Below are 27919 nucleotides of genomic sequence, written 5' to 3'. Positions count from 1 at the left end.
AAAGAGCCAATCTTCTGGATGGGACTGGATTAGGCTACAGAATAGCTGTTTAAGTAAGGTATTAAAATCCTGATTGAGAGAAAGTAGCAATCCAGCCTTCTTAGAAGACAAGGCTACCAAAGACATTTCCTTAAGCTTTTTCCTCTTCTCTCACAAGTAGCACATCTTCTTTACTTAAAGCTTTACTGAATGGTATATGTAACTAAAGCAGACTTCACTCAAGGACAATAAGGAATCAGGTTTTAATATGATTTAATCTAATGTAATTTAAAACATTCACTAGTCTTTTCCAGTATTTCTGTAGAATTCAAAATTGGAAAAGATATAGAGAAGAGCCTGAACAATTTACTTTCATTTTCCTGAAGATTTTTCTTCCCCCATTAAATCTTTAGAAAATGTAAGCTCAAGGACAATACCGACTCTTAAATATAACTTAGTCAAAAGTTAGAGTGCTTATTAATAAGAACTCAAGTGATTTGGGGATTCAGGAGCTTAAATGATTAAATGAAGGGCTTGAACTTAGTGCTTACCTGTATCCCATGCCCCCTAATTAAATATATTACTTAAAATAAAATGAACAATACAAATTTCCTAAGACACTTAGAAGTCTGACTACTCCATTACCTTCTACATTTTATGAATTGGTTGTCAACAGAGCACCTAAGTTAATGAGCCTTCTGAGAATACACACACATTCTCACAACTTCTATAAGTGGAAAAGTCTCCCATGTAACAGAGCTGCATATATAGGAGACAAAAGAACTGTAGAAACTAAGTGATTAAAAATATTTAAAGGATATTTTAGTATCAAGATACAATGACCAGAAAAACTCTTCCATATTCTTCAGGGATATTAGGATCTGGAAATAAAACTGCCCTAGCCAAGGTAATTAATGACATTCTACCTTAAAGCTTTAAAATAGAAGTCTCATTATCCATGTGAGATGATTGACATTGTACATTTACAAAAGTTCTTTATATGTGGAGTCTTGCTATACCAATGAGCTACAATGACACATATGACAATCATTTCCTTGCAACTCTGCTAAAATATGCATTTGACCAAACCAAAGGCCTTCTACAGGTAGGACAAGTATTCACATATTATTCAAAACACTTAGTACCAAGACTCAGGTCTTAATGGGAATTTTTTTAAAAAGTTCTCTGCCCCATAATGAGGCACTCATTTAAAAAATATAGTCTGAATTGAGGCAAAAAAGCTTTACATTTAGACTGCAATGGTAGAATGCCAAAAAAAATATATAGTATTTAAAAAAGAAACAATTATTTTAAAAACATACACAGAAATAAACTACTAAAACCTTTACACATTCACAACACCTGCACTAATGCATAGAAGTTTGAAATCTAGAAAGCATTTCTCCCCCATCCCATCTCTACCTGATTCAGGGATCACTGTATAAGGAACTAATATTTACTTCAATTTTGATTGTAAATGTCATGAAATTATTTTCTACACAGATAGCAAATTTAGTTTTATATGTAGAAGGATTATAAGCATACATCATCTAGGGATTACCCAGTACACCACGAATGTTTTATCTAATCCCTCTAAAATACAGCTAACATATGGTTGTGGTACATCTCAGGCAAATGTCATTTAAAGCACACAAGGGGAGGTGCTAGCAAAAGAAATACTCATTTGCAAAAGTAAACAGAAAACCCTTCCAATATGATGTACCACAACCACACATGAGAATAGTCAAGAACTGATTTTATTTTAAAATAAACATTGAAGATACCCCCCTTCCCCCACCACCCTACAAAACTTTTGAATGTGGAATGTTCAACAGCCTATCCATTTTCGTAGGTTACAAAACCAGCAAAAGCTCCAGTTGTCTAATAATGAATGTTTGAGAATAGCTTTTTTTTTTTTCAAAGTAGATGAGCACCAACTGGAAAAATTCCTTAGCTAAAGGCCAAAAGCACAATTCAATTTCTGCACAGAAAATACCATTAACTTAGTAGCCTTTGCTTAACAGGTGGGATTAGTTCTCCACAAAGTCAAAGTGGAATTAAGCAGCATTAAGTTCATAGGCTCACAGAACTAGTGCTCAAACTGCTAGCACATATTCCAACACAGTATATAAATTACTAAATTGTCCAACTCCATCAAATTTGTGACTCTCCCTATGCATGGAAGGAAGAAATTGCCACTTTGAATATAAATACCTCCATGAGGAAAGGATAATTCAATTAAGGTTAGACAAAAGATAAGTGCAAGTACTACAGAAATAGCTGCTGGAGATAACCATAAATTTTGTAACACTAACAATACATGGAGTGAACCACATAAGCTGCTAGCTGTTGAACACCAGTGTTTCAAGATACAACTTTTATAAACATGTTTTATTTGTTTTCCTTATACCATCAGAACTGAAACTACTGACTGTCATTTCCCTAAAATAGGGAAATCAATCTAAAACACATACTGGTGCTTTTCAAAAGATAGCAATTTAAAAGGGTGGTAGCAGCAGGCATTTGATATCTTTGACTTTTAAAAACCTTCAGGCTGCAGGAAAAACATGTGACCAAGAATGTTATGATTATCCAATATAGATTTTCATCAGTACCTGTACCAATTTAGGTGACAATACAGCAAGATCCAAGGATTAGTGACAGACAATGTACATCATAAGGAATGATATATGTATGGTACCAATCCTTACAAGTCATTGTCAGAGAAACTGTTACGTGTTCAAAAGGTATCTAAATACTTCACATTAAGTACAGAAGCGGCCATCTGGATTACATCCCATGTTTGTTGTATGTTTTTCAAAAAGTGCCAATCAAAGCCTAATTCTGCATTTTGGCTTTGTCTTATACAGTATCAGCTGTTAAGAAGCAATTTACATGTGATTTTAACCACAGTCATTTGGCCAGAGGATGAACAGTGCTGGGTCAAAGTTGGTAGCCAGCCTTATATGTGCGAATAAGGGCCCATGCATAATTTGGTATGCACCTAAACATTCAGTGCTCCAATTTAACTGGAAAAGCTGTGAAATGCAGTTCTGCCAAACCACACTCCTCCTTCCATCTTCCTTTCAAGGGAAATATTTTTGTCAATGACCAGTGAATAATAATGCTAGGGCTGATTTGTAGATTTTATCCAATGTCAAAGTCAATCTTGCTTTTTCCAAGCCACTTCAATTAACTATGGAGATATTATCACCCCATAAAGTATATTGTTTTACTCCTAAGCAAGGGTGAGGAATCTGAGTATCATGTGCAAGGCTCAAGATGACACTTAGGACAGAACATGCAGAGTAAAAATAGTTTCCTTCCATATCCAGGTAATATAAAGCTGACAATTGTAGTCCTGTCTTTATGGGATGAAAACAGTCCCTTTACAATAAGTTTCCTGAAAGGGAGAACAAATAGATAATAACTCTTCTGGTAACATATTATTGTACACTGGCCAGTGTGTTTTTGGCGATTAAACATAATCCTGTGAATCACATTAATTCACTTGCTGAGTGTTCATTTGCGGCATCCCTCTGTTGGGTCTTGGGGGCCCTCCACGACCTAGAAGACAAAAATGGCATTTGGTTTTTCTTTCAAATACTATTTGTTTTGCCTTCAAGCAGATTTTCATCTGAAGTCAAGAAGCATGTGGGCAGCCTGTCACCACATTATTAGGTTTAAGAGGTCAATTCTTCAGTGTTCAAGTTTCACCTGTCCTGGAAGTTGTCATGCGCAAATTTGCTCATGTTCTTTAGCTCAAAGAAGAGTAGAGCTAATGGAGTATTCCACCAGTACTCATTCATTCATTCATTCAACAAGTATTTATTGAGTGCCTACTATGTGCCAGGCACTGTCATCAGGCGTTGGAAATAGATACAGCAGTGAAGACAGACAAGGTACCTGCTCTCATGGAGCTTACATTCTAGTGTACACTCTAGCTTACATTTCAGTAGTAACATCATACTATCAAAATTAATAAAAGCACCAGAATGAAAAACAGACCTTATTACCTAAACTGTTAAAAAGAAACTACATAACATTGGAAATTGTATAATGACTTGTAACAGATAAAATAACTTTTTACATGCTGTTAAAACAGATTTTTAACTACCAGTCAACTCAACTTTCATAGAATATGCTACAAGGTGAAAAAGAACATAACCTACATTTACATGCAAATATCCTTTGATACTTCAAGTCAATAATTCCCCAGTATTCATTAATTTTTTTTAAATGCACCGTTTTGCTGGCCAGTTTCTACTAGCATTGAAATCAAAGTACTTTGTAATTCCTCCTTAATATACATTTTATACATGTTATGGCCAATATCTAGAGGAAACCTATTCGATTTACTTCCCTCAAATCAGAGAACCATTTAGAACTTCAGATCACATGAAATGCTACCTCTAATTGTTATATAGGTTGATTTCTTGCCCAAATAGGAAGTAGTTTTCCTACAGTAATAAAGATTTAAAAAAAAACCTCTTTAAAATCTGTAATTTTTAAGAATAATTCAATTCATTAGGAATTTGGAGGTTTTGTTTAAAAGTCAGAAATAATTTGATATTTAAATAATAGTGGTCCAAAAGGCACTGAAATTTCAATTAATTCTATGATTTCTAAATGGCTCTCTAAATGTAACTATGGCTTATCTGGCCATTAAAGGGTCTCTGGCCCTAAAATATAATATGCATGTTTCAAAAATAAAAGAGGAATAATAAATTTATATAAATGTTCAATCTCATTCCAAAAATGTCTTACAAAAATGTTTCAGTTAAGTACTTCCTAAAAACATTTAGCAGGTTTTAGGACCTGAAAAATAATTTGCAGTTGGAAAAACATTTTTTTCTGAGGAGAAATGTTCTAGTTTTCAAGACAGTTATATAGTAACAGGGAAAGTCATTCAAAAAATTAAATTTGGGTTCAAGATAAATTTTAGAAACAGAGCATTTCATTTAATCCCTAGCAACAAGTCTGGAAATGATGAATGTATTCCTAACATGTAACCTACATGCAGATTATGAACAGCTCTTCCAAGGCCAGAACAGAAGCTCCACTTAGGAGCTAGGATCACCACCACAAAATATTACCTCGTGGGGCTCCCCGTGGTCCACTCTGCCCAGAGCCTCGCTTGAAATTCTGCTGATATCCATCCTAAAAGACAAGCTAGTTAGTACTGAAGAAAAGGTAATTTTTTTAATGCTTACCCTTCTATGTTCTTACAGTCTAACGCTTGCAGAATATTTAATTCTTCCTTATTCTTTTAGACATTTCAATAGCTAAGTTATTCTGTAATTGTTTCACTTCTATTATTCTCAAGAATGGTCAATGAAATATTTATCTGCTCTTAAAAATCATTGTTTTTAAGACTCTATTAAATGAGTACCTAGACTGAATGCTAAGAAAAGCAAGTCACCATTCTCTGTAATGAAGTATCTTGTACAAATGTATAAAATTAGCCCCAAATTACTTAGTAACTCAAGTCCATCAACATCAAGAAACTACATCAATCCCTTTCATTGGTGTATTTTGGTCAGGTTTATATTTTAAAACAAATTTACCTACCCGCTGATAGCCAGAGTAGTCCCGGGGAGCACTGAACTGAGATTGTGTATAACCACTGTTTGGAGTGTTAGAGAATGAAGGGCGGTAACCATCATAGCCTCCTAGAATTTAGGACAAGAAAATATTCTTATCGCACAAGGGATTTTTACTTTCTTACTATTAACCAAGGGGAGAACTGAAAAATTGTAAGCCATGCTAGTTATTCAATGTAATTTCTAATTTCCTATCCTGATCCAATCCGTTTATATATTTCTATAAGCATTAATTGCCTCAGAAAATGAAATTTTCACTCATCCATGCACATACACACACAAAAAGACAAACAACCAAAAAAATCCCATAAGGTCTGATAATGTATAGAGTAATTACCCCTTGGAGGACTGTGGTAGACATGGATCTGACACATACAAAAAAAACTCACTGTCAATTTAAATGGCTGTATCAAAACATACTAAAAATATTTAAATTGTACATAAGAGGCTAATGCAGAGGTACACATCTTTTCCAAAAACCATGACATATTTCTATATATTTTACAAATCAGAAAAGAACATGAATTTCTATTTTTATTTGCTTGTTTTTACCTCTGAATCCATTGGCAGGGCCCCTATATCCATTCATCAAGCCTCTAGCACCACGGGAGCCTCCACGAGACACACCACGACTGTTGTAATAGGGTTGACTGCTACGAGGAAATCCAGTGTTCTGCTGGGGAGGCTGCTGATGGTTACCAGTCACTTGATGGGGCTGGTCCTGGGAACCATGGTAAGTGCCAACCACTATAATAAAAAGAAAAAAATATATGTGTGTGTTCCACATACACACAGTTCATTTCAATTTGTCTGTTCTCCCACATGCTTTCTGGTTTAAGAAGTGTCTTATACAGTCGCCTCAAAGTTTAATTCTGTCTTTAAATAAATTTTCATATTAACAATAGGGAAAACTACACTTTAATGAAGTCCCTACTTTTCTCCTACCCATATGTTAAGCTAAGTAGAATAAAATTCTCTAAAACCTTTCAAAGCACACAATTGTGTGAGAGCTCGCAATTCTATCCTTCCAAATGATTTGAAAGGCCACATTAAACATATTCTGAGAGGCATCTGCACGAGACCCAAAATAATTCAAAAGATCTTATGTACTGAAAGAGTACAATTGTAATTTTGTACCATTTTTTTTCATTATAAAGCTTCTTAGTAGTTGAAGCTTTCTTATTCTTTTAAATCTCCCTTGATACTTAGTGAAAGCATACAAAAGCATATTCTCTCATAGTTAAAATAGCTATGGCAGACTATTCGGCCAGTTACAAAGATAGACCAGCAGAGGCCTTTAATTTATACCCCCCTAATGCCTGATTCTATTTCAAGTACTTTTAATTTTTAAGTACAGCCAATTTAGAACAATTAAATGGTACTCACACTGGCATGCAACCTGCTGCAGTGAATGGAAGGTTCTAGAAGACCCACACTAACTTGCACCCTACTTCCCCTCTCTTCCACAATGGGGAGAAGTCTAGAATCTAAAAACCTTCAAAAATTAAATACTGAGGTACATATCTGGTATTACCCCGACGTTCATAATTCATAGGAGATAAAAATGGGGTGCTCACAGTACCTTTGGGAGGTGAGGAAAAGTCTAGAACAAAGGAAGGGCCACACCCCAGGAACAAAAATAGCAGCCTCTAGCCAGCCCAAATCTCCCATGCTTGGGCAGGAAGAGAAGGTGGCGTGACTCTTGAACATCTTTACCTGACCTATTTTATATCCTCAAGAAACCCCAAATACATTCATTAGTTCTTAGAATGGTGTTTTGCAATGAAAAAGCCACAGAATGCCTAGGAAGAGAAGGGGGTCAGGGTCATGACTTCTTTTTCATGTATGTAACAGACCAAATACACTTTTCACAATGATCTTTCTACACAGATTACCTTTTACTACAGTCCCAAAATTTTAAATTACAAGCAAATATCACAAATACAAGTAACATTTTCTATCTAAAAAGATTCATTTGTATGCATGTAGAAAATAGTCAAAAGAACTGAATTTTCGACTCACTTTTTATCATAAGAATTTTATTAATCTTGGTCAAATCTCACTGTAAGAAACTCAAAGCAAAATAATTAAAGTGGGATCTTTATTTAGAAATACCAGAATTCCTATTTAAGTGTTTGTAAAGCATAAACTCTAGTCCATAAAAAACAGCCAAAGATCCTTGCCAGATCCTTTTTTCATGTTGTTCCTGACTAGATACTTAATTCAAATTAAAACTTATGAAATGATTTGTTCAACCAATATCAGAGTACCCTCAACATGCCAGGCACATCCTAGACACAAAGGATGTATCAGTTACCAACACATAATCCTTGCCCATATGGACGTTGTAATAATGGGAGATAAAACAAATAAAATACATATACGAGTGGAAGCATTTACATTGTATAAGGTGATTAGTGATGAGAAATAAACCATAGTAGGATAAATGAGTGACTAAAGTGAATGTGCTATATTTAGACAGGGTGAAGAAGGGAGGCCTCTGTGAGATGATCTTTGAGCACAGACCTAAAATAAGTTAAGAAGCAAAGCCATGCAAACATCAGCAGTAGAAAAGTTTCACGCAAAAAGGTAAGAAAGTGTAAAGACCCTGAGAGGAGAGCACATGCTTGGTGACTGGCATGGGGACATAAGGAAGAGAACAGCATATACAACAGGATCAAGGCAGGAGCCAGATCATAAAGGATCTTGGTAACCAAGATAAAAACTTTGGATTTCTTTTCTAAATAAAATGGAGTCACTGGAAGGTTTTGCACAAGAGCGAGACATGGGATTTATATTTTAAAATAATCGTTCTGGCTACTGTATGGAGAACAGACTGTGCTAAAAGAAGAGTTAAGAAAGATAATTTCAATGGTCCAGGCTAGAGATGATGGCTGCCTAATCAGAGTGGTAGTGTGGACACTGATTTTATTTTTTTATTGAAAATATCTGTGAATGTTATGAAGTTAATCTTTAATGTATATTTTGAAATGATTACCAAAGGTTATCTATATCTCGCTCAAGTGCTTCATAGTCAATTAGTAAAGTCAAATAGAATATAAGAGGAAGACAGTTTGAAATCAACTGGCACAAAGAGCAAAATTAACCAAGCCAAATGATATAGTCATTCCTTTTAATTTCAGCATAGCATCTGAAAAAAAAAAAAAAACGCAAAATAGCAAGCGTGTCAGCACAATGTCTAAAGGCCCCAAATATACCTGCTCCACAACCAACTTATTAGTACATGGCAATGAAATAATTAAAGGAGCCTGAGAACAAGAAAAGAAGCCCAGTTACATTCAGAAACTGAGCATACATAGCATAACTGACAAATTTCTATTGGATTATAACTGATTCAATCTCCCTACTGCTTAGTAATGCTGAAAGATACAGAGCTATTTAAGAATTTAGTACTTAAAAACCTACAATGTTGATCTAGGTCCAGCAAGAAACTGTAGAACTAGAAAATGTCAGTTATTTAAATCAGTCTGATAAAATTAAAGTATGAACCAGGGTTTGCTAATGTGTTATGGGATTCCAATTAAATTCCCAGGAATTAAATATCCAAAGACCTAAAAAAGATATTTTATGTCTTACAAATTTAAAAAACCTAAAATACCTCTATCGACTTTATTATTGTGACAAGTATAACTGGCCAAATTATGATCTTGTTTGCCAACAAGGACTTTGCTGCAACCTAGTCCACCAAATGCTGCCACACCAACTCCTTACTGCTTCTTAACTCTGTAAAACTGAGTGCCAGGTATCATGCCAACATGTTTCAATAAATTAGCAATTAAAAGCAAAGTTGAGTAATTTGAGTAATAAGTTGAATTCCACTATAATGAAAAAGCTCACACTGATCAAAGGAAAATGGGTATAAGGCCTCTAAAAATTGCATGTAATTCACATAAAGCAAATACAGACTCGATTTAACTCAGGATCAGCAATGGAAAATTTGTAAGGTCTATTACTGAAACAAAAACTCTTGGATACAGCCATTCTAAAGTCTAAACTGTGTTAACACTTTCAATATCTGCATGGGAAAGCAATTAGCCAAGGAAGTGACACTTGTTTTCCTACCTGTTTGAAGCTGTTCTTGCTGAAGCTCTGTTTGTTCTACTTGGTGAGGCTGACTGGAAAAGCTCTGGTTATAACTGGCCTGGTACTGATTTTGCTGTTTTAAAGTTTCTGGTTCATTAACAGGAGGAACTGGGGCATTCATATTGAACACCTGTAAGTAAATAAATGATTAGTTCATCCTGTTATGCTAATAATTTCTCTACTTTTAACATGGCAGATCTCAATGCTGGTTTTGCCTCAAATGTAAAAAAGAGCATTACAGAAGTCTCAAACATCACACACACACACCCTCAATTAATGCATTTCAATGTGGGAAAACACACATACACCATACAGCACTTAAAGCAGAGTATAAGTGGGTATTAAAAGTCTTTAAAAAAGACGTGTCAGCAGCCTTGGAATTGCTATTATAAATGAGAAACCTTTACAGAAGATGCAAATCTCTGATACACTATCACTTACAGAAATTAATTCTATGAACGTGAACTTTGAGTTGAATATTTAATTCACTATTTCATTTTTGATATTTTAATCAAAAGTTAGTATTTTAATTATTTAATTCTGAATTTTCCTGTGAGCACTGATTTAGCTGTATCCCACTGATTACAATATTTTCATAATCATTATTTTCTAGAAATTCTGCAATTTAGAGATGCTTACTCAAGAACCAGGGTGAAATATCATGTCTGAAATTTACTTTGAGATACACTTCAGTAAAATAAAAGATGAAGCAAATATAGCAAAATGTAAACAATTGTTAAATCTAAGTAATCATTTTTTTTTTTTTTAAGCTGAGCCATCCTGCCACCTGTTGGCAGCTCAGCGGCTGCTCAGCTCGGGCTGGGAATCAAACCGCTGTTGCTCAGAGCTCAAACTCTTGAGCGAGCTCTTAACCAACTGAGCCACTTGGCTGGCCCCTAAGTGATGATTTTTATATGTGGTTATTAGTCTATTTTTCTGCATGTTTAAAATTTTGTTAATCAAATCAAAAGGGTGAAACTACAAAACAAGAAGATGTGAGTACATACACATCTCCTAAGAATCAAATCTACTACCTCTGGAAGCAGGAAAATCAGAGTTTATATTCAATTAAATATACCCTATAGTTAGGGTAGATGCAGACTCAAGCACAAAGTTAAATGAAGGCTTTTTGTTGAAACTCTAGCATGATGATAGTACACACTAGGCACTTAACGTTAGCTAAATTAATTTGCTTACCGTTTGCATGGATTGGAATGGAGCTGCATTTACATTGATTCCACTGCTATGTAAAGGTTTGCTTGTCCCAGCCTGGAACACCTGGGGCTGAGAAGCAGCAGGAAGGGATGATGATGCTGTAGTCTGGTCTGTATTTAAAGAGATTGTTGCCTAAACACAAAGTGAGTAGATGCGCTTTAGTGATAAACTAAACTGAGTCAAGGCTACTGTGTGTATATTAACAAACTCGACTATTTCATGACATAAAAATACTGTAGCGTATGCATTAGGTCCAAAAAGAGTCACTATTATCAACAGTAATTTACCTCAGCCCAATTCATGAATAAGTACCTCATCAAGTTTATATGAGCTGGTAACAGAACTTGCCTGAATCTGGTCAATTGGTTCCTTTTGTGGTCGTTGCTCCGTGGCATGAGAAGGCTGGTACAAGGGTTGAGATGCTGTATACCCCTCACTTGTGGACGAAACCAAAGGAACCTACACAGAAGTAAAGAAATGAAAGCTTCTTTCTGTTATAAAGCAACTCTAATACATAAAGGGCTAAGATATACCTGTTAAAGACTATAAAACCTAACTGCAAGAAATACATTATTAAAGCTCAAAGTTAAATAAAGCCTAGTCCAGGGTTTATTTGACGTGTTCTACAAATGCTTCTAAGATGGCAATACCTACACTAAATTTTTGAATTATGTCTAAAATATCTCTTCTCAAATTCTACTCAATTCAAAATAAAAAAGCTTTTATCATTATAATAAACCATTATAAAACACAAGAATTAACACAAAAAAATTTAAGTCATCACAAGATAAATAAATGTAAATATGGAAATAAAGCTACCCATGCCAGATTTGGGCAGTGATCAAATACATACCTGACTTTCATAAGCTGAGAAAATGACCCAAGAACTGACTAAAAACAAACCTGCAAAAATACTTATATCATTCTTACCTGTGTAGCTTCTGGTTGTACGGGAACTTGATTAGGTTGAGCAAGTCTAGATTCAGAATGAACTGCAAAATTGACCAAAAAAATATTGTTATACAAAATCAAATTTCTTCAGAGATGTCTAAATACCTTTTACTTGGTAGCAAAAGGCAAATTTCTATAGCCAAATCCTAAATAAACTTTTTTATTGTATTATGAAAATACACTGGGAAGTGTTAAGTAGAATTTTAGCTTTCAAATAAGAATTTTGGTTTACTGGTAGTCTTATTAGTCAACTCTCACAATGGCTTTCATTTTTTGTTTTGGAAAAGTAAAGTAAGATCTTAGTGAGAAAATACTAACAAAGTATAGAGCAGAAGAGATAAGAATCAATGTCAATGCTATCCATGAAAAGTCTTTTGAAGCAGTAAATATAAAGTAGCATTACTCTTACTCAAGAACTTAGATAATATTCAGTAATACTTTAACATTATCTATTTTCAATATAATCTCAAATGTTTCCACACACATGAAAAAAATAAATACTTATATACGTATATATATATATATATTTTAAAGCCTATACTCGATTCAGTGTGCATATTATTGCCAACTCCCAACATCCTTCCACTCCCCTCCTGATTTGTTAAACAAATCAGAAACAGGATATCTGCTTAGTCCTTTAGAATCATCCATTTTCACCATCCATTTTAATGGACTCGACATTGCCTGAGATACAACAATGCTGCTACCATATGTTGACTTTGGCACACCTTACCAGCTAAGAAAGCTTCATATTTTCTTCCTCTGATAGAGCTCAGAAAATGAACGCTAATAACTGATTCCTTTCTAGAACGCCTAATCCTTATCTGTTTTCTAACTCTTGGTAGAGAAAGACGTGACAGAGATGAGCTCCCTTTACTTTGGAAAAATCCTAACTACCTTACCAAATTAACTGCCATTAAACATGCTTTTTTACTCAGCAACTCCTTTTATGATATTTAAGATTATACAACAATAGATATTACCTTACATATTTCACTTCTGTGCCCTTAATGTTGACATGTTTTGGGGGAAAAAACAAAACTCAAAAAAATTACTAATGGTCCACTTAAACCAATACAAGGCACCAACTCTACTTAATGCTGCTATTTCAAATAATGGCTTAAGACTAGTAAGAGTTTGAAACTTCAGCTGTCTTCTGGTTTCTCTCTTCCCCTTTCCTCTTAAGCATTCCTTTACCCTACTTCACTGTTACATCTCATTTTTATTTAGGTAATAAAATGTTAAGCAAGTCTCCTAAGCTACAAGCATCCTTTAGAGAAAGATACCGCTATTATATTTATTCCTAAATTAATTCTGAAATTTAAAAAGCCATACAAAATTTCATTTATATAAATTACAGAAGTAGGCCTATTAGTTTTACAAGTCAGAAATAATTACCATGGAGCTGGGGGAGAGAGTAACTAGCGACCAAAAGGGAACAAAAATAGGCTTCTGGGTACTGGTGATGAATGTTCCATTTCTGGGTGCTGGTGTGTTCAGTTTGTGAAAACTCATCAAAATGTACATTTGCATGTAATTTTCTATGTCTATATACCAATAAAAAGTTACAAAAAAGTTACATAACTATGGGCCAGCTGAGTGGCTCAGTTGGTTAAGAGCTCGCTCAAGAGTACGAGCTCTGAGCAACAAGGTTGCCGGTTCAATTCACGGCCCAAGCTGATCTGCTGCTGAGCTGCCATCAGGTGGCAGGATGGCTCAGCTTAAAAAAAAAAAAATAAAGAAAAAAGAAAAAAAGTAGAAGACCTAAAAGTTAAGCAAGGATTAAAAAGAAAAAAATTAATTTTTACTGGGCTGGCCGAGTGGCACGATGGTTAAGAACTGGCTTGGGACGCCAGAGGGCCCCGGTTCAGATCCCACATACGAGGGCCAGTGACACTGCCCTCCACAGCTAAGATGCTGAACAACAGCTCAACCTGGAGCTGGGCTGCCGTGAGTTGCCGGCGACAGTGTAGGCTGCAGCCCCTGTGGCAGTGGGTTGCCATGGGCTACCATGTGTAGCCAGCAGCCAGCGTGAGTGGCCAGCAGCCGCAGTGAGCGGCCTTCCAGAAGCCGACGACTGATGTGCCTCGCCCGTGAAGAGCGCAATGATGGTGTCAACTTGGGCCAGTCAAGCAACGTCCTCCACAACTAGACTGAAGAACGAAACGACAGCAACTTGTCTGTTCCCCTTCCCCCAATTCCCCAGCACTGTTCCCATCCCAATTCCCCAATAAAAAATCTTTTAAAAAAAAAATTTTAATTTTTACCAACTTTACCAAATCTGAAAGCACTGGCCCTGTATTTATTTCTCAATAAAAATGTACCATTACTAACCTGGAGGGCAAACCAGCTGGGGCATGTCCATGTTTTGTGCTGGATTCATAGGCTGTGCAGATACAATGGCAGGATCAAGTGTCTGGTTTTCAAAATCCAGCATTGAATCCTACAAGTTAGAATATAGTGGAATTATGTTAAATAATGTAAACACTTAAACCTTCTGTTACAGTGTGTGACTAAACTGCACCCACCTGTATGAAATTGTAAGGCCCCTGCATCTGTGCCATAAGGTCCTGCACTCGCTGTCTTCTCACAAGGGGATCTGCCTGAGCCACTGGTGTCAGAGAGTGGGGCTCTGGTACTGAAGGAGATGCAGCCTGAGGTTGCTGCTGGAGTGAATTTACCACCTAAAGTGGGAGAAGGGGAGGGGAGTGGGTTGGAAGAACGAAAGAGCTCCATTCATTACCATCGTGACAGGTCCCCAAACTATATGTGCTATCTATTCTGTAAACAGGATAGCAGACTTTAATGCAGTTACTCAAACCGACCACAATTACGCCAAATTTAACATTCTGATCAATGTTATAATTCTAAAGTGTTCTCAATTCCACAGGATCACCATGTAGCATTTCAGAATTACTTTATAAATTGCTTTCAGAGAAAGACTACCTATGTTTACTTCCTAAAATAATGTATTTTGCTTAAACTGTTAAGTCTTCTATATTAAGTAAATCTATAGATCTATATCAAATACATATCTCAGTACCCAATATACAGTCAGCACTCAAGCATGTTAGCTATTGTCATCCTCAAGCTTTGAGTTCCAACCATTCCATGCTCTCTGCCAACGCCATAGGGATCAAGGCCTACCACTTCATCTAAACTGCTATAAAAGCCAAAGTTCACTCTCCCTGTCTTCTTCCCAGCTCTTAATTTCTCCAGATAATTGTTTTCAAATATTCCCTGCTCTGCTGGAAAATCTCACTAATTTTTATTACATCAAAATTATATTCTTCTGTTTGGCTTTTAAGTCTGGGCAATTCTTAACCTTATTCCTTTATAAGCAATACTGAGATAATGGAGCCTGGTAACCAAACAGCCCCGGGGTAAGGAAAGAGTCTTAAGATGACATTCCAATATATCTCCTGTAAGGTGCGTTTTCCTGAGGGCTATCCATGTGAGAGCCCAGATTTTTAGAGCAACCTGGTAACAACAGACAAATCATATATTTTAATACATTAACCCTAAGTTATACATGGTTGCAATATTTTGGAATTGGATCACCATCAGTGATTCTATTAAACATCAACAGGAAAAACAAATTAAATTTTAAATCTAACAGTCTTGTGTAATGAATTTATTATAACATATGTACCAATAATGCAAAAGACTACAATCTTAGTTTTTAGGAGAGATAAAAATTACTAATTAAAGACAAAAGACGTCAACCTTATAATACAGAGAACTCTTACCTCGACTGTTTCAACTGTCCACTCATCTACCTGCTCCTTTTCACCACTGCTGAACTGTGTTTCAGCCATAAATTGTCTATTTACATACTGCAAAGCAAAGTAAATGTTTGAGACCTCTGTTTGAAAGGCAGACAAGGAAAGCCAGCATAAATAAAACTCATACACACCTCTGTTGATTCAACTTCACTTTGTTCAGTGTATTCTTCTGCTGGCTCAGGTTCTAAGAGGTTAAAAATGATACAAAAGAGTGTAAGAAATCTTTTTTAAAGTTAACAATTCATTTGAATTCCAAATAAGTACACAGTTTACCTCACAGAGTCTGAATTTATTTACCAAGTTATAGTTAAAAATTTCTATATTTTATCACTTTTACAGTATATTTAGAAAGAGTTTTCTTTATCACTTATTCCAGAAGAAATTAGTTTCAATAGTAGTTATTCTGGCTCAGGTATAAGTGCAAATTAAGAGCCACTATGTTAAAACTTCTATTCTTAGAAATAATAATACAAAGTAGCATACAGATTAAAATCTTATTTGTGGCAAAGAAAAGTAAAACCAGGACCCTAAACTGAAGCTCAAATCCGAGTAAGTGCTCACCAGTTTCTGCCACCTGGTCTTCAGCTGCAGGTGCTGAGGCTGCCTCCTCTTCCTCACATAAACCATTCTGGTGGTTGTGGGTGCTGTCAAAGTAGTTTGACTGGAAAACACGCTCAACAATTTCCTTTAGAGCTTTATCTAAAAATAGAATATGAATAATAATGTTAGATTATCTGAGGATGCCTGACTTGAATAAGATTCAACTTTCTATAAAATAATGTGGTTAAAAAACTAACAAAAAACACCTCATCAACTGTTACTAAATTCCACCAAGAACAGAAATTTATTACAGAATGATAGGGAACAAGAACCTACTAAACTTTATCTTTATGTATTTTAAGTAAGTTAGCTCAAAAAAAACTGACAATTATCATTTAATCATTCAATATAGCACCTAACTTAATGTTAGGCAACATGCTAGGCACTGATGCTACAAAAAGGTATATAAAAGATACAGTATCAGGGGCCGGTCAAGTGGCTCAGTTAGTTAAAGCTCACTCAAGAGTCTGAGCTCTGAGCAACAGCAGTTCGAGTCCCAGCCCAAACTGAGCAGCCGCTGAGCTGCCAAAAGGTGGCAGGATGGCTCAGCTAAAAACAAACAAACAAACAAAAAAGATACAGTATCTTCCCTCCCTAAGCTTACAGTCCAATAGAGAAGAGTTATCAAATACTCACAAAAACAGTAAAATTACATCTGTGAAAAGTACTACACAGAAGTACAATGGATTGGACCTAGTCAGGGAGAGACCACGAGAGGCTTTCCTGGTGTAAGTGCTGCAAGAGCTGAGATCTGGAAGATGAGTAGTAGAGAGAAGTGTTTCAAGGCAGAGGCAACAGCATTTACAAAGCCCTGTACAAAGAAGAAGGGTGCCAAATACAAGAAAATGAAAGTATGCACTGTGGCTGAAGCATAGGGAGTATGAAAAAGCGTAAGGAAATTTGAGTCTGGAGAGACTGGTTAAGGTCCAGTTCATGCAAAGTCTTGAAATTAAGGACAAATGTACATAAAATGGAATTAAAATAAAGCCATTAAAGCTTTAAAAGAGGGAAAGGGGGGTGGATTCAGTTAGATCACTGCATTAGACAAGAGAAGAGCAGAAAAGTAGAAGAGAAAGAGAAGTAGACTCAAAAGATATTTAAAAGGCAAATAAAATTGTCAGAATTTGATACACTAGGATATAAGGGGGCGAGGCAGCAGGCAAAGGTGTGTCATGAATTAAAATCTCAATTTCCAGGCCTTACATAGCAGGTGTAGCTATTCCCTAACAGGCACCTATATAGCTGTTCCCTAATAGGCACTCTATAGAAAAATAACACTCAAGGACCATATTATATGTAAGTATCGTAAAATTAATCCTATGAACAATAAAATTATGAACAACTTTTTGAATGCTGAACACTTCATGTGTTTTCCTATTCCTACTTTAGAGGTTCGTGACTCAGAACTATTTGTTTGAAAAAACTGAATGCACATAAAAAGCTAATATGAGTACATTGGTACCTTTCCATTAGTTATAAAGACGCTACAGTCCTAAGATATGGGAACAAGACTAGGGAGAAAATAACACCAAAACAAACTACAAGGTTAGACATTTAACCCTTGTTACTCCTCATGAAAATTTGATCAGGCTTGACCTAAAACTCCTCCTTTCTTAAGCTAACAAGTTTAAACACATGTCAGTTACTTTCCAAACTTCAAGTGACGAATTCAGTACACATTTGTAGAACTAAACTCAAAATGCCAAAAAGATTTTTCACTAAGAAATACAGAAAACACAACCAAGAAAATTCTTACATGAAAAGATACAAAAGGATTGGTTCCTCATATTTAATTTATCCATTTCCTTACAGCAAATACACTCAAAATTATATCATAGTTTTTGCCAATTAAAACTTAAAATCCAATTTATGTAATTTTGCAACCCAATAGCTAAAAACAAGGTATAAAGTTATTTTTATTTTTACCTTTATACATTCAAAAATCTACTTGGCTAAATCAACTTTATAGTCGAGACAAGAATCTATTCCCTGATTTACTAAGGGATTAAAACCTCAATTTTCTAATTTACTGACGTACTTGAAACTTACCGTATTTCCCCATGTATATAAGATGCACCCTTTTTGGAAAACTTTGGGGTCTAAAAACTGGGTGCGTCTTATACAGTGGTTGTAGGTTTTTTACTTGCATTTGACAGTGATGAGGAGTTGTATGAATTTTATGATGAATAAAACTTGAGTTCAATAACTTTATGTAATACTTTTTTTTCCAAATTTTGGGCCCCAGAATTAAGGTGCATTTTATACATGGGAGCGTTTTATTCATGGGGAAATACGGTAGATGTCCTTAAAAAAAAAAATCAGTGTACAGTTGCATATTTCAGGTTAAGGAGCTCACATATAGAAAACTGGACTAGATATCGGTTTTTTTAAAACAGAAAAAAATGAATGTCCCAAATTAGCACAAGTCTACGAAAAATTTTAAAAAGACTAAAGCCATGAGTAGAATGTATGAGGTACCATAAATGTTTTTCAAAAAATTTCAGCCATTAAGACTAAACCAGTCCCTATCTAATACCAAAAACTGGAAAGTCAATTTGGTGCTAATCTGTCCACCTCGAGCAGAGTAAGTTACAAACAAAATCATGTTAAGTGAGGACTCCCACCTTTACAGATTTTTGGTTAGTTGTTGCTGGTGTTTTGACTTACACACACACACACACCCACACACACACACACACAGTAAAAAAAGATACAAAAGAAAATAAACAAAAACTAAACAGTGGATGAACATTTATACAGCTCTGAATTTTCTTCTATTAACATTACTCTTAAATAGGAAACTAATTTTTAAAAATTCTTAGTTACAAAATCGTAAGTGGTTAGTAATACTCACAGGTTGTTCCACATACAGATTTTTCTTTCCCTTCCAGCAAGTCCCACAGGTGAATGGAGGCATGTTCATACTGCTCATTCAACCTTATAATAATAAATAGCTAATTAATTACCTTTTCATTTTCGACTTAAGGCAACATTAAGAAATTTCTATTATCAAATACCACTATACCTCAAGCTCATATCCCGTTCAGGGTCTGCTAACTTGTAGAATTCATCTAACAATGACAATTCCTCTTCAGACAATATTGGCACTCCATTCAGACCTTGTTTCAGGTCTGTTCGCACTTCATCATCTCCCAATTTGTCCAAAATATACTGTAGCTCAAGTACAGTTTTTAAACGTTTCTGTTCAGCTTCTTCTCTCATAAGCTGCTCCCGCCGTGCTGTTTTCTTTATCGTTTTCTGAATCTGCATAAAAATATAAACATTTTTTATAAGTTTCACAAAACTCCTTTAGTTCAAGCAATTTCAGGTCCAATGTAAATATGACATTTCACTCAATGAGTTAGATGTGACCCCGATATACAAAATGGTGATTGCCAACTTACAGAGCTAACTTAATACATGATCTATTTTAAGCAGTTTTTAGAAATTCTGAACACATCTTTCCCTAGAAGGTATACTCTAGAAATGTTACCAATGAAACAATATATTTAGGATTTGCTTCATAATAATCTGGCAGACAGGAAATAAGGGAGTAGGTGTGGGTCTATATGAAACATTACTGTCCATGAGATAAGTGTAGACAGTAGAGATGAGTACATGGCAGTTCATTCCATTTTTTTATTTAGTTTTGAAATTTTCCAAAATTTCAAAATGATAAAATGATAAAAATAAAAATGTTATAATTAAGACCCTGAGTCAATTAAAAAAAAACACCCAACCACAGCAACAATTAAAAAAAAAAATCTTACCTATTAGCTACCTCCTTTATGGAAAAATGGTCCAAAGCTCTAATTTGAAGTACCGGTTCCTATTACTGACTCAAAGACAGATGTCAAAACCCACTGTCCCCTTGCCCCAAACAATCCACTGCTGGTATTACAGAGGCATTCCAACATACTGAAAATAGTGACTAAAACTGACTTGTTTTTATGAATAAGGGGATGCTGGCAAAGAAAAGGGTGGCAATAAAAGATAGATAAAAGCTAAGCGTGAATGTATTTTTCCCACTATTCTTTTCTTTCCATTCTTTTTCTTCCATGGGAAGGTCAAAGGGAGAGCATCAGCCAAACTCAAATATTTCTCTTTTCTCATGTATATCATCAGCTTGGGGACAAAGATAAGTCAGTCCTTTGGAAAAAAGTCAGTCTTTTCACAAGTCATGACAGTGTATCTCCCCTTTTTCGAGCCTCACTAGGATAACTTGAGACATTAAAAACCAAAATAAGGACATATAAAACAGGGAGAAAAGGGAGAAACAGGGGAGACCTGTGTAACAAAGGGAGAAACAGGCGAGATCTGGAAGGAATGGTGAAGGTTGCAATAAGAAGACAAATCTATGATGGCAGCAGAGAGGGTAACAGATTAAATGATATAGCAATAAGTGTCAAGTGAATAGTATATATGAACAGAAAGGCATCTTTTAAGCTAGGATGGTCAAAAGAGCTTTCAAGGAGAAAAGGTGACATCTACTCTGTAGATGGATGAAATTTCTATCTTTTTTTTTTCTCTTTGGGGGGGGTACAATTTTAGAGCAGACAGGTCTTTACAGGTAGCCAGATGCAGGAATGTGAAAACAAGTCAAAGAAGCAAAAGAAATAAGAATAAAAAAAGCCACTTTAGATGAAATGAGAAGTGTAATTAAGTAGGGAAGCATATGAAGACTAGAACAGGTAGGCTGGAGCTTGGTGTAAAAAGCTCTTGACTGACTGGGTGGTTCAGTTGGTTAGAACGCGTGCTCTTTACAAGGTTGCTGGTTCAATTCCCGCATGAGATGGTGGGCTGTGCCCCCCCTGCAACTAGAATGAAAGCGGCAACTGGACTTGGAGCTGACCTTGCACACTCCACAACTAAGACTGAAGGACGACAACTTGACTTGGAGCTGATGGGTCCTGGAAAAACACAATGTTCCCCCGCCCCGCCCCTTCCCCAACACTGTTCCATTCCCCAATAAAAAAATCTAAAAAAAAAGAAAGCTCTTGAGTGCAAAGCTGAAAAGGTATTCAATAATTGTGGCAAGTACGACAAAGGATCAGAGTTAAATCAAAGGACTGCCAATGAACTGACAGACTCAGTGAAAAGTTCCTGAAAACACCAATTTTAAAATAGAAGCAAAGGAGGATACAAGTATTTTCATTTACACAGTGACAGTAGCTTCAATAGTGTTTATTAAATTGTACAGCAGGGTCCAGCAAGCCTAAGCTAAGTGGAACAAATCCCTACTTGCGTGTAAATTAAATTTCCTTTACTTTTGAGAGATCAATATTTTCCACCTTTAATCAAATTTAATAAGTAACACTACTAAATACATGAAATACATTAATTATGTGTCAAAAACTGTTCTAAGCACAACTCTCTGATGGGATAGGGACTATTATTATAGCCAATTTACAGATTAGGAAACAGAAGCAGTGTGATAGCCTCTCGCCTCTCCCACCTTCTCTTTCTATCCCACTGGTTCTGTTTCTCTGGAAAACCCTGACTTATAAAAGAATAGAGAAGTTAAGTAACTCAAAATCACAAAATTATTAAGTAAAAGTAGCAGAATCAGGACTCAAACCAGGCAGTCTGGTTCCAGAATCAGAACTTCTAATCTCTGAACTGCACTGTCTCTCATCACATGATAAATTGTTTATTCATTTCACCAAATCAGAGGCAATTTTATATTTCAATGTTGTTCACCTTTCTCTAAATAAGCTAACACTAATGCAGAAGGATATTAATTTTCTGGTCTCAGCTTTGAACAAATTATTTAACTTTGTATTTTATTTTTATCCTACTCCCAAAGGCTTTTGTCACATCTAAAGATGTCTGGGGAAAACACACCACTTTTTGGATCAAGAGTAGATACAAAAGCAATGTATCAGTCAGCCACATCCTTTAAGATCCCTAAGGCAGAGAGTAGTTACCAATTACATAAACAACCTTCTTTATTTTCTGTTAGTGGAATTGTAAGATGGTCATTAAACATAAAAGACTATATAGGAAATGAATGCCTACCATGTTTATTTATTTATATATTTATATATATATATATATATTTTTTTTTTAAACCAATGAGATCTTTAGCATAACTACATGTTTGTCATACCTGAAAGTCAGTCCTTTTAAATGGCATCTTTCAGGTGTTAAACTTTACAGAATTGGAAAGCATCTTAGATATAATTGGATCCAATCCTCTCACCTTGCGGAGAGCTTATCCGGTAATGCAAGGACTAAAACCCAAAGAAACAACAAAAATTTTTGCCTTCCTTATTTTTAATATTTCATAAACATATATACCACCTTTTACTTACATCTTGACTTAATGCCATGAAACTCCTCTGTAATTCTTTTGCAAACTCCAAGTTATTTGTGACTTCCTGGTACTTAGATACAGCATCCTAAAATAACAAAGACAGACCCCAACTTTACTGGATACACCAAGAAACAAAGAATTATTATTAAAAATAGTAAGCATAAGCTCACTCAAGAGTGTGAGCTCTGAGCAACAGCAGTTCGATTCCCAGCCCAAGCTGAGCTGCTGCTGAGCTGCCAACAGGTGGCAGGATGGCTCAGCTAAAAAAATAACAAAACAAAAACATAGTAAGCATAAAATCTTTAATAAAACGTAGCATCTTTACCAGTTGATCTTGATTAAGCCTTTCCCCTTTGTTCATTCGCTCCTGGTAATCATCAAGCTTGCCCTATATTAAAAAAAAAAAAAAATTATATTCCATATGAAAATATATAATAAAACCCAAGCTTGTCTCAAATCTTGCCCTACATATACTTTTTAGATATACTCTAGTTTTAGTACATAAAATAACTTAGTTTAATAGTGAGCTAAAAAAGTGACTTTAAACACTCCAGCCACTGCTGAATGATACCAAATATTGTATTACAAGCCAATGACACATTGCTTATTCTTTAGGTTTCTCAAAAAAGATATGCAGGGCTGGCAGAGTGGCTCAGCTGGTTAAGAGCTCACTTGGGAGTACCAGCTCTGAGCAGCAGGGCTGTGGATCGGATCCCACATTGAGGGGCAGTGACGCTCGCCCTCTACAGCTAAGATGATGAACAACAGCTCGACCAGGAGCTGGGCTGCTGTGAGTCGCCGGTAGGGGCGCAGGCTGCAGGGGGGCTGCGGTGGGCTGCCGTGAGCTACGTGAGATGCCGTGAGCTACGTGAGATGCCGGGAGCCGCTGTGAGCGGCCGACCAACGCCCAGCGACCGATCTGCCTCACCCGGGAAGAGCACAATGATCATACCAACATGGGCCAGTGAAGCGACGTCCTCCACAACTAGACTGAAGAACAAAAACAGCAATTTGTCTACCTGTCTGGTCCCCTTCCCTGATTCCCCAACGCTGTTCCCCTCCCCCCAATTCCCCAATAAAATCTTAAAGGAAAAAAAAAAAGATATGCAGCAGATGACCTAGGCACATAGTTCCTCCTACCGACATGAGTGAAGGCCACAGTTTGGTTGGGATACTTGCTATACTCAAGTGAGCCTATGAGACATTTTATTAAGTGTTACATTTATGTCCCTCCCTCCCCCTGCCAAAGAATTCAAGCGAATAATATAAAAATCGTGTACTTTTTCTGAATAAACCTATGTGCATATTGTCTTTCATGTGCCTCATCCATTTCTCTTGAACATGAGAAACTTCAAGCTATCACCTATGGGCAATACACTAGTCAACAGATTTGCTTTGTTATGTTCTCAAAAGTGGAACTAAATGTATGCAAGTGGGGGTAGAAAATTAATCTCTGGCTTAAGGTTTTTTTTTAGCTAAGATGAAAACTTTGGAGGCTTCCAAGGCAATACTATTATTAGATAAAACCCCAAAGAAAAGATATTCAGGTAATGCAACACGGCCAAGAATTCTGTTATTGTTTTATGGGTCAGAGGAGAGAAAACATGTAGAAATCTAAATTAAGGGGGAGGGCTTAAAGATTTTTAATAAAATATAGCAAATATTCAATGTTATATAAGTTTCAGGTATATACCATGTTATTCAAGAGGGGAAAATTTTTAAATAATCACAATAATTACAAACATATGTAGTTCCTTACTCTTACCAATAATGAAATTAACCAAGAAACAAAATACAAAGTAAGTTCTGATAAAATGTATTCAGAGGCACAGAAACAAGTTTAAAAACAACGCTGAGTTGTTTTATGTCAAACAATCCATTTTCTTTGTACCAGAAATGTCAGTCAACTTGCACAACCATTCTACCACAAATTAAAAAGCCTATCACAATTCCTTAATTATACTGGAGGTAAATAAAAGCAAGATAATCATCAAAAATTAAAAACTAATGAAATTATCCTAAATTTTATTCTTATGTGAACTATTTCACACAATTGATACGCCACCAGCTAAACAGGTATAAAATTCAAGTCCATTCATTGAAAAATCAAGTTTTTTACACTGTTCTGGCAGGCCTAACCCCAGGTGCAAAAGATATGCTCAACTGCCCCAGAACACTCTGAGGCAATTTAAATAAAAATTATTTAAATAGAAATTATTTTTAAATTTCCCCCCATAATTTAGATTTCTACTCATTCCCTCTCCTCTGACACTTAAACTGTCTTTGTTCATCCACTGTTTTTAAAGAGCACACTACTTTTAAGAACTAAAAAACTAAACAAGATTTGTTTTGAATTACAACTTAGGATATAATAATGTTATACTCAGAATTCCTCTATTTCAAATATACGGATAATAGAAGACATGCAAATAGGAGGAGGCCTGAAACTCAATGCTAGTACAGCTAAAATTCTGAACTAGCTACTTGGCAAAAGAAAAACTGCTACTAGCTTTTACCTGGCATTTATTATTTTCTCTTTTAATGGTATTATACATTTTTCACAAAAATTGTTGCTAAATCTAGAAATAGTGAGTGTACTATATATCCCCATAGGGTAGTTTTATATACCTAGCTTAACTTTATCATTTAATGTCTTGAAAACTTAAAACACATGACAATCAAAATAGATGTCAAATCAAATTGCCAAAAAAAAAAAAATGCTTGTATGTATGTATAAAAATAAATATGGAAAAAATTTTTTTAACATTAAGAATGGTACCTGAGGGGCCGGCCAAGTGGCTCAGTTGGTTAAGAGGTGGCTTAAGAGCACAAGCTCTGAGCAACAGGGCCACCAGTTCGATTCCCACATAGGCCAATGACGCTGTGCCCAAGCTGAGCTGTCGCTGAGGTGCCAACAGCGGCAGGATGACTCAGCTGGTGTAACAACAAGATTGCCTGTTTGATGGTGGGTTATGCCCACCCGCAACTAAGACTGAACTTGGCACCTTGCGCTGAGCTGCCACCCAGATGGCTCAGTGGATTGAGCATGCGCTCTTAACAAGGCTGCTGGTTTGACTCCTGCATGGGATGGTGGCTACGCCCACCCGCAACTAATATTGAACACAGCACCTTGAGTTTAGAGGTCACAAGCTGCTGACGGGCAGCCAGATGGCGACTGGCGCCCTCCACAACAAAGACTGAAGAACAAGTTGGATGGTCCCCTTCCCCAATTCCCAAAAAAATCTTTAAAAATAATAATAAAAAAAAGAAATGGCCTGAGTGGTAGAATCATAGGTGGAATTTTTTTCCTTTTGCTTTCTTTTATATACTTAGATATTCTTCAATGAACATATATAGTTTGTATAATAAAAATTTTAATTTCATGCTACGTAAAAGATGCTATGATTGACACATTACAGGATACAGTCAGGACTTTAACCTATAATAATCCTTGAATATGAATCTATACTAACCTATAGTAAAACAAACTATCCTATGATTAAAAAGCTCCAATTTTCTACACAATAGCAAATTTAGTATTCATCCAACCCAAAGGTCTATGGAGATTACATCTTCCAAAGATGGCTACCACATTTGCGGTCCCACATCCTGTTCTACAACGTGACTTTGGGACTCCCCCAATAAGGATAAGTCCAATTCCCCTGCCATTGTATTGAGTGGGCTTCAACCAACACAGTACAGTGACAGTGATCCTGTATAACTTACCAGACTAAGTCATAAAAGCAATGCATCTTTGCCCTGTTTGCTGGTCACTAAAAACACTTACCATATTTTGCCGTAGATAATGCACACCCACATTTTTGGTCCAAATTTTCAGGGAAAAAATCTTTTTAATTTTTTAATTCAAATTTTTATTTGTTTGCATTTAAGTACTTGTTTTTTGTATTACAAAGAAATTTTAACATTTCTTTATTAACATATTATGGTTCAGCCAATTTTATGTAGGGCCTGCAGAGTGGCACGTTGGTTAAGAGTTGGCTTTGGACGCCAGCTCTGAGCAGAAGGGCCCCTGTTCGGATCCCACATTAGGGCCAGTGACGCTGCGCCCTGTACAGCCAAGATGGTGAACAACAGCTCGACCTGGAGCTGGGCTGCCGTGAGCTACCCTGAGCAGCCGGCAGCCAGCGTGAGCTGCCAAGAGCCACCGTGAGCTACTGTCCAGTGGCCAGCGACTGATCTGCCTCAGCCGGGAAGAGCGCAATGATAATACCAACTTGGGCCAGTGAAGCCAAGTCCTCCATAACTAGACTGAAGAACAAAAGGACAGCAACTTGTCTGTTCCCCTCCCCCAATTCCCCAATAAAATCTTTGAAAAAAAGAACCAAGAACGTGTATATAGATATGGAATTAGTACTACCCATGTAAAATGTGCATCCTTATTTTTCCCACACAAATCTGGACCCAAAAAGTGGGCATTATACACAGCAAAATACGGTATATGTAGAGCCCCAAGAAGAGGTCCAATAACCCTGTGGTTGCCATGCTATGAGGAAGCCCAGTTATGAAGAGAAGTCTTGTGTAAGAATTCTGGTCAGGGGGTTGCCAGGTGACTCAGTTGGTTAGAGCAAGTGCTCTGAACAACAAGGTGGCCGGTTCGACTCCCGCATGGGATGGTGGGCTGCGCCGCCCCCCCAACTAGATTGAAAATGGTGACTGGAGTTGGAACTGATGGGTCCTAGAAAAGCACAATGCTCCTCTTCCCCAATAAAATCTTTAAAAAACAAGAAAACAAAACAAAAAAAATCAGAATTCTGGTCAGCAATCCTAGTGTTAAGAGTCATCCTAGCCCAGGCATCAGACATGCGAGTAAACAAGCCTTAGTTTTCCCAGCTACAGTCTCACACATTGGGCAGCAACACCAACCCCGCTGTCTGATTCCCTGACATCTGTGTGGATAACAAAAAGATATAAGTTTTGAAGTAATCTGTTCCAGAACAGTAACGGAACAAACAAGGTTACAAAGGAAAGCAGCTTCTATGTGAAACTCACCTTCAGTTCAAATCTTAATGAAATATCACCAGAAAAAACTCAAGAAGACCTCTGTGCAGCCAAAATAAACATCTATGATTTTATTAAAGCTCATACATCTATTTATTTTGATTTTATATTACTGCAACATGTTTCTAGTTTTTCATAATAATTTAAGAGCCACTGCAACTAATAATTTAAGAGGACTGAGACTAACACTACAAGAAATGACCTTTTACTGTGAGGGAAGAAATCTGTTAAAAAAATCATGATATGGGCCGGCCGAGTGGAGCGATGGTTAAGAACTGGCTTGGGACGCCAGAGGGCCCTGGTTCGGATCCCACATATGAGGGCCAGTGACACTGCCCTCCACAGCT

At 36.3% G+C, this 27919-nt stretch overlaps 1 protein-coding gene across 2 annotated transcripts in view; it reads right to left on the bottom strand.

Annotated features, from left to right (window-relative positions):
* Positions 1-776: 776 nt before the first annotated feature.
* Positions 777-27919, bottom strand: part of CAPRIN1 (cell cycle associated protein 1) — a 36809-nt gene continuing 9666 nt past the window's right edge. The window contains exons 2-18 of one of the 2 annotated variants that reach the window (XM_019639498.1): positions 22879-22941; positions 22552-22638; positions 19263-19501; positions 19092-19174; positions 16199-16336; positions 15769-15821; positions 15602-15688; positions 14381-14536; positions 14187-14295; positions 11832-11893; positions 11250-11360; positions 10884-11033; positions 9666-9816; positions 6135-6329; positions 5551-5651; positions 5076-5139; positions 777-3546 (exon numbers count right to left, since the gene is read on the bottom strand). In XM_019639498.1, coding sequence (XP_019495043.1) covers positions 3482-3546; positions 5076-5139; positions 5551-5651; positions 6135-6329; positions 9666-9816; positions 10884-11033; positions 11250-11360; positions 11832-11893; positions 14187-14295; positions 14381-14536; positions 15602-15688; positions 15769-15821; positions 16199-16336; positions 19092-19174; positions 19263-19501; positions 22552-22638; positions 22879-22941 — 1914 coding nt within the window. In that variant the 3' untranslated portion in view covers positions 777-3481. The remainder of the gene's footprint in view (positions 3547-5075; positions 5140-5550; positions 5652-6134; positions 6330-9665; positions 9817-10883; positions 11034-11249; positions 11361-11831; positions 11894-14186; positions 14296-14380; positions 14537-15601; positions 15689-15768; positions 15822-16198; positions 16337-19091; positions 19175-19262; positions 19502-22551; positions 22639-22878; positions 22942-27919) is intronic. The other variant, XM_019639500.1, reaches the window with a different exon arrangement.

Source organism: Hipposideros armiger, unplaced genomic scaffold (genome assembly GCF_001890085.2).
Source record: "Hipposideros armiger isolate ML-2016 unplaced genomic scaffold, ASM189008v1 scaffold_44, whole genome shotgun sequence".
NCBI classification, from domain to species: domain Eukaryota; kingdom Metazoa; phylum Chordata; class Mammalia; order Chiroptera; family Hipposideridae; genus Hipposideros; species Hipposideros armiger.
The sequence above is the reverse complement of the archived record's forward strand: the minus strand, read 5'-3'. Positions and strand labels throughout refer to the sequence as shown.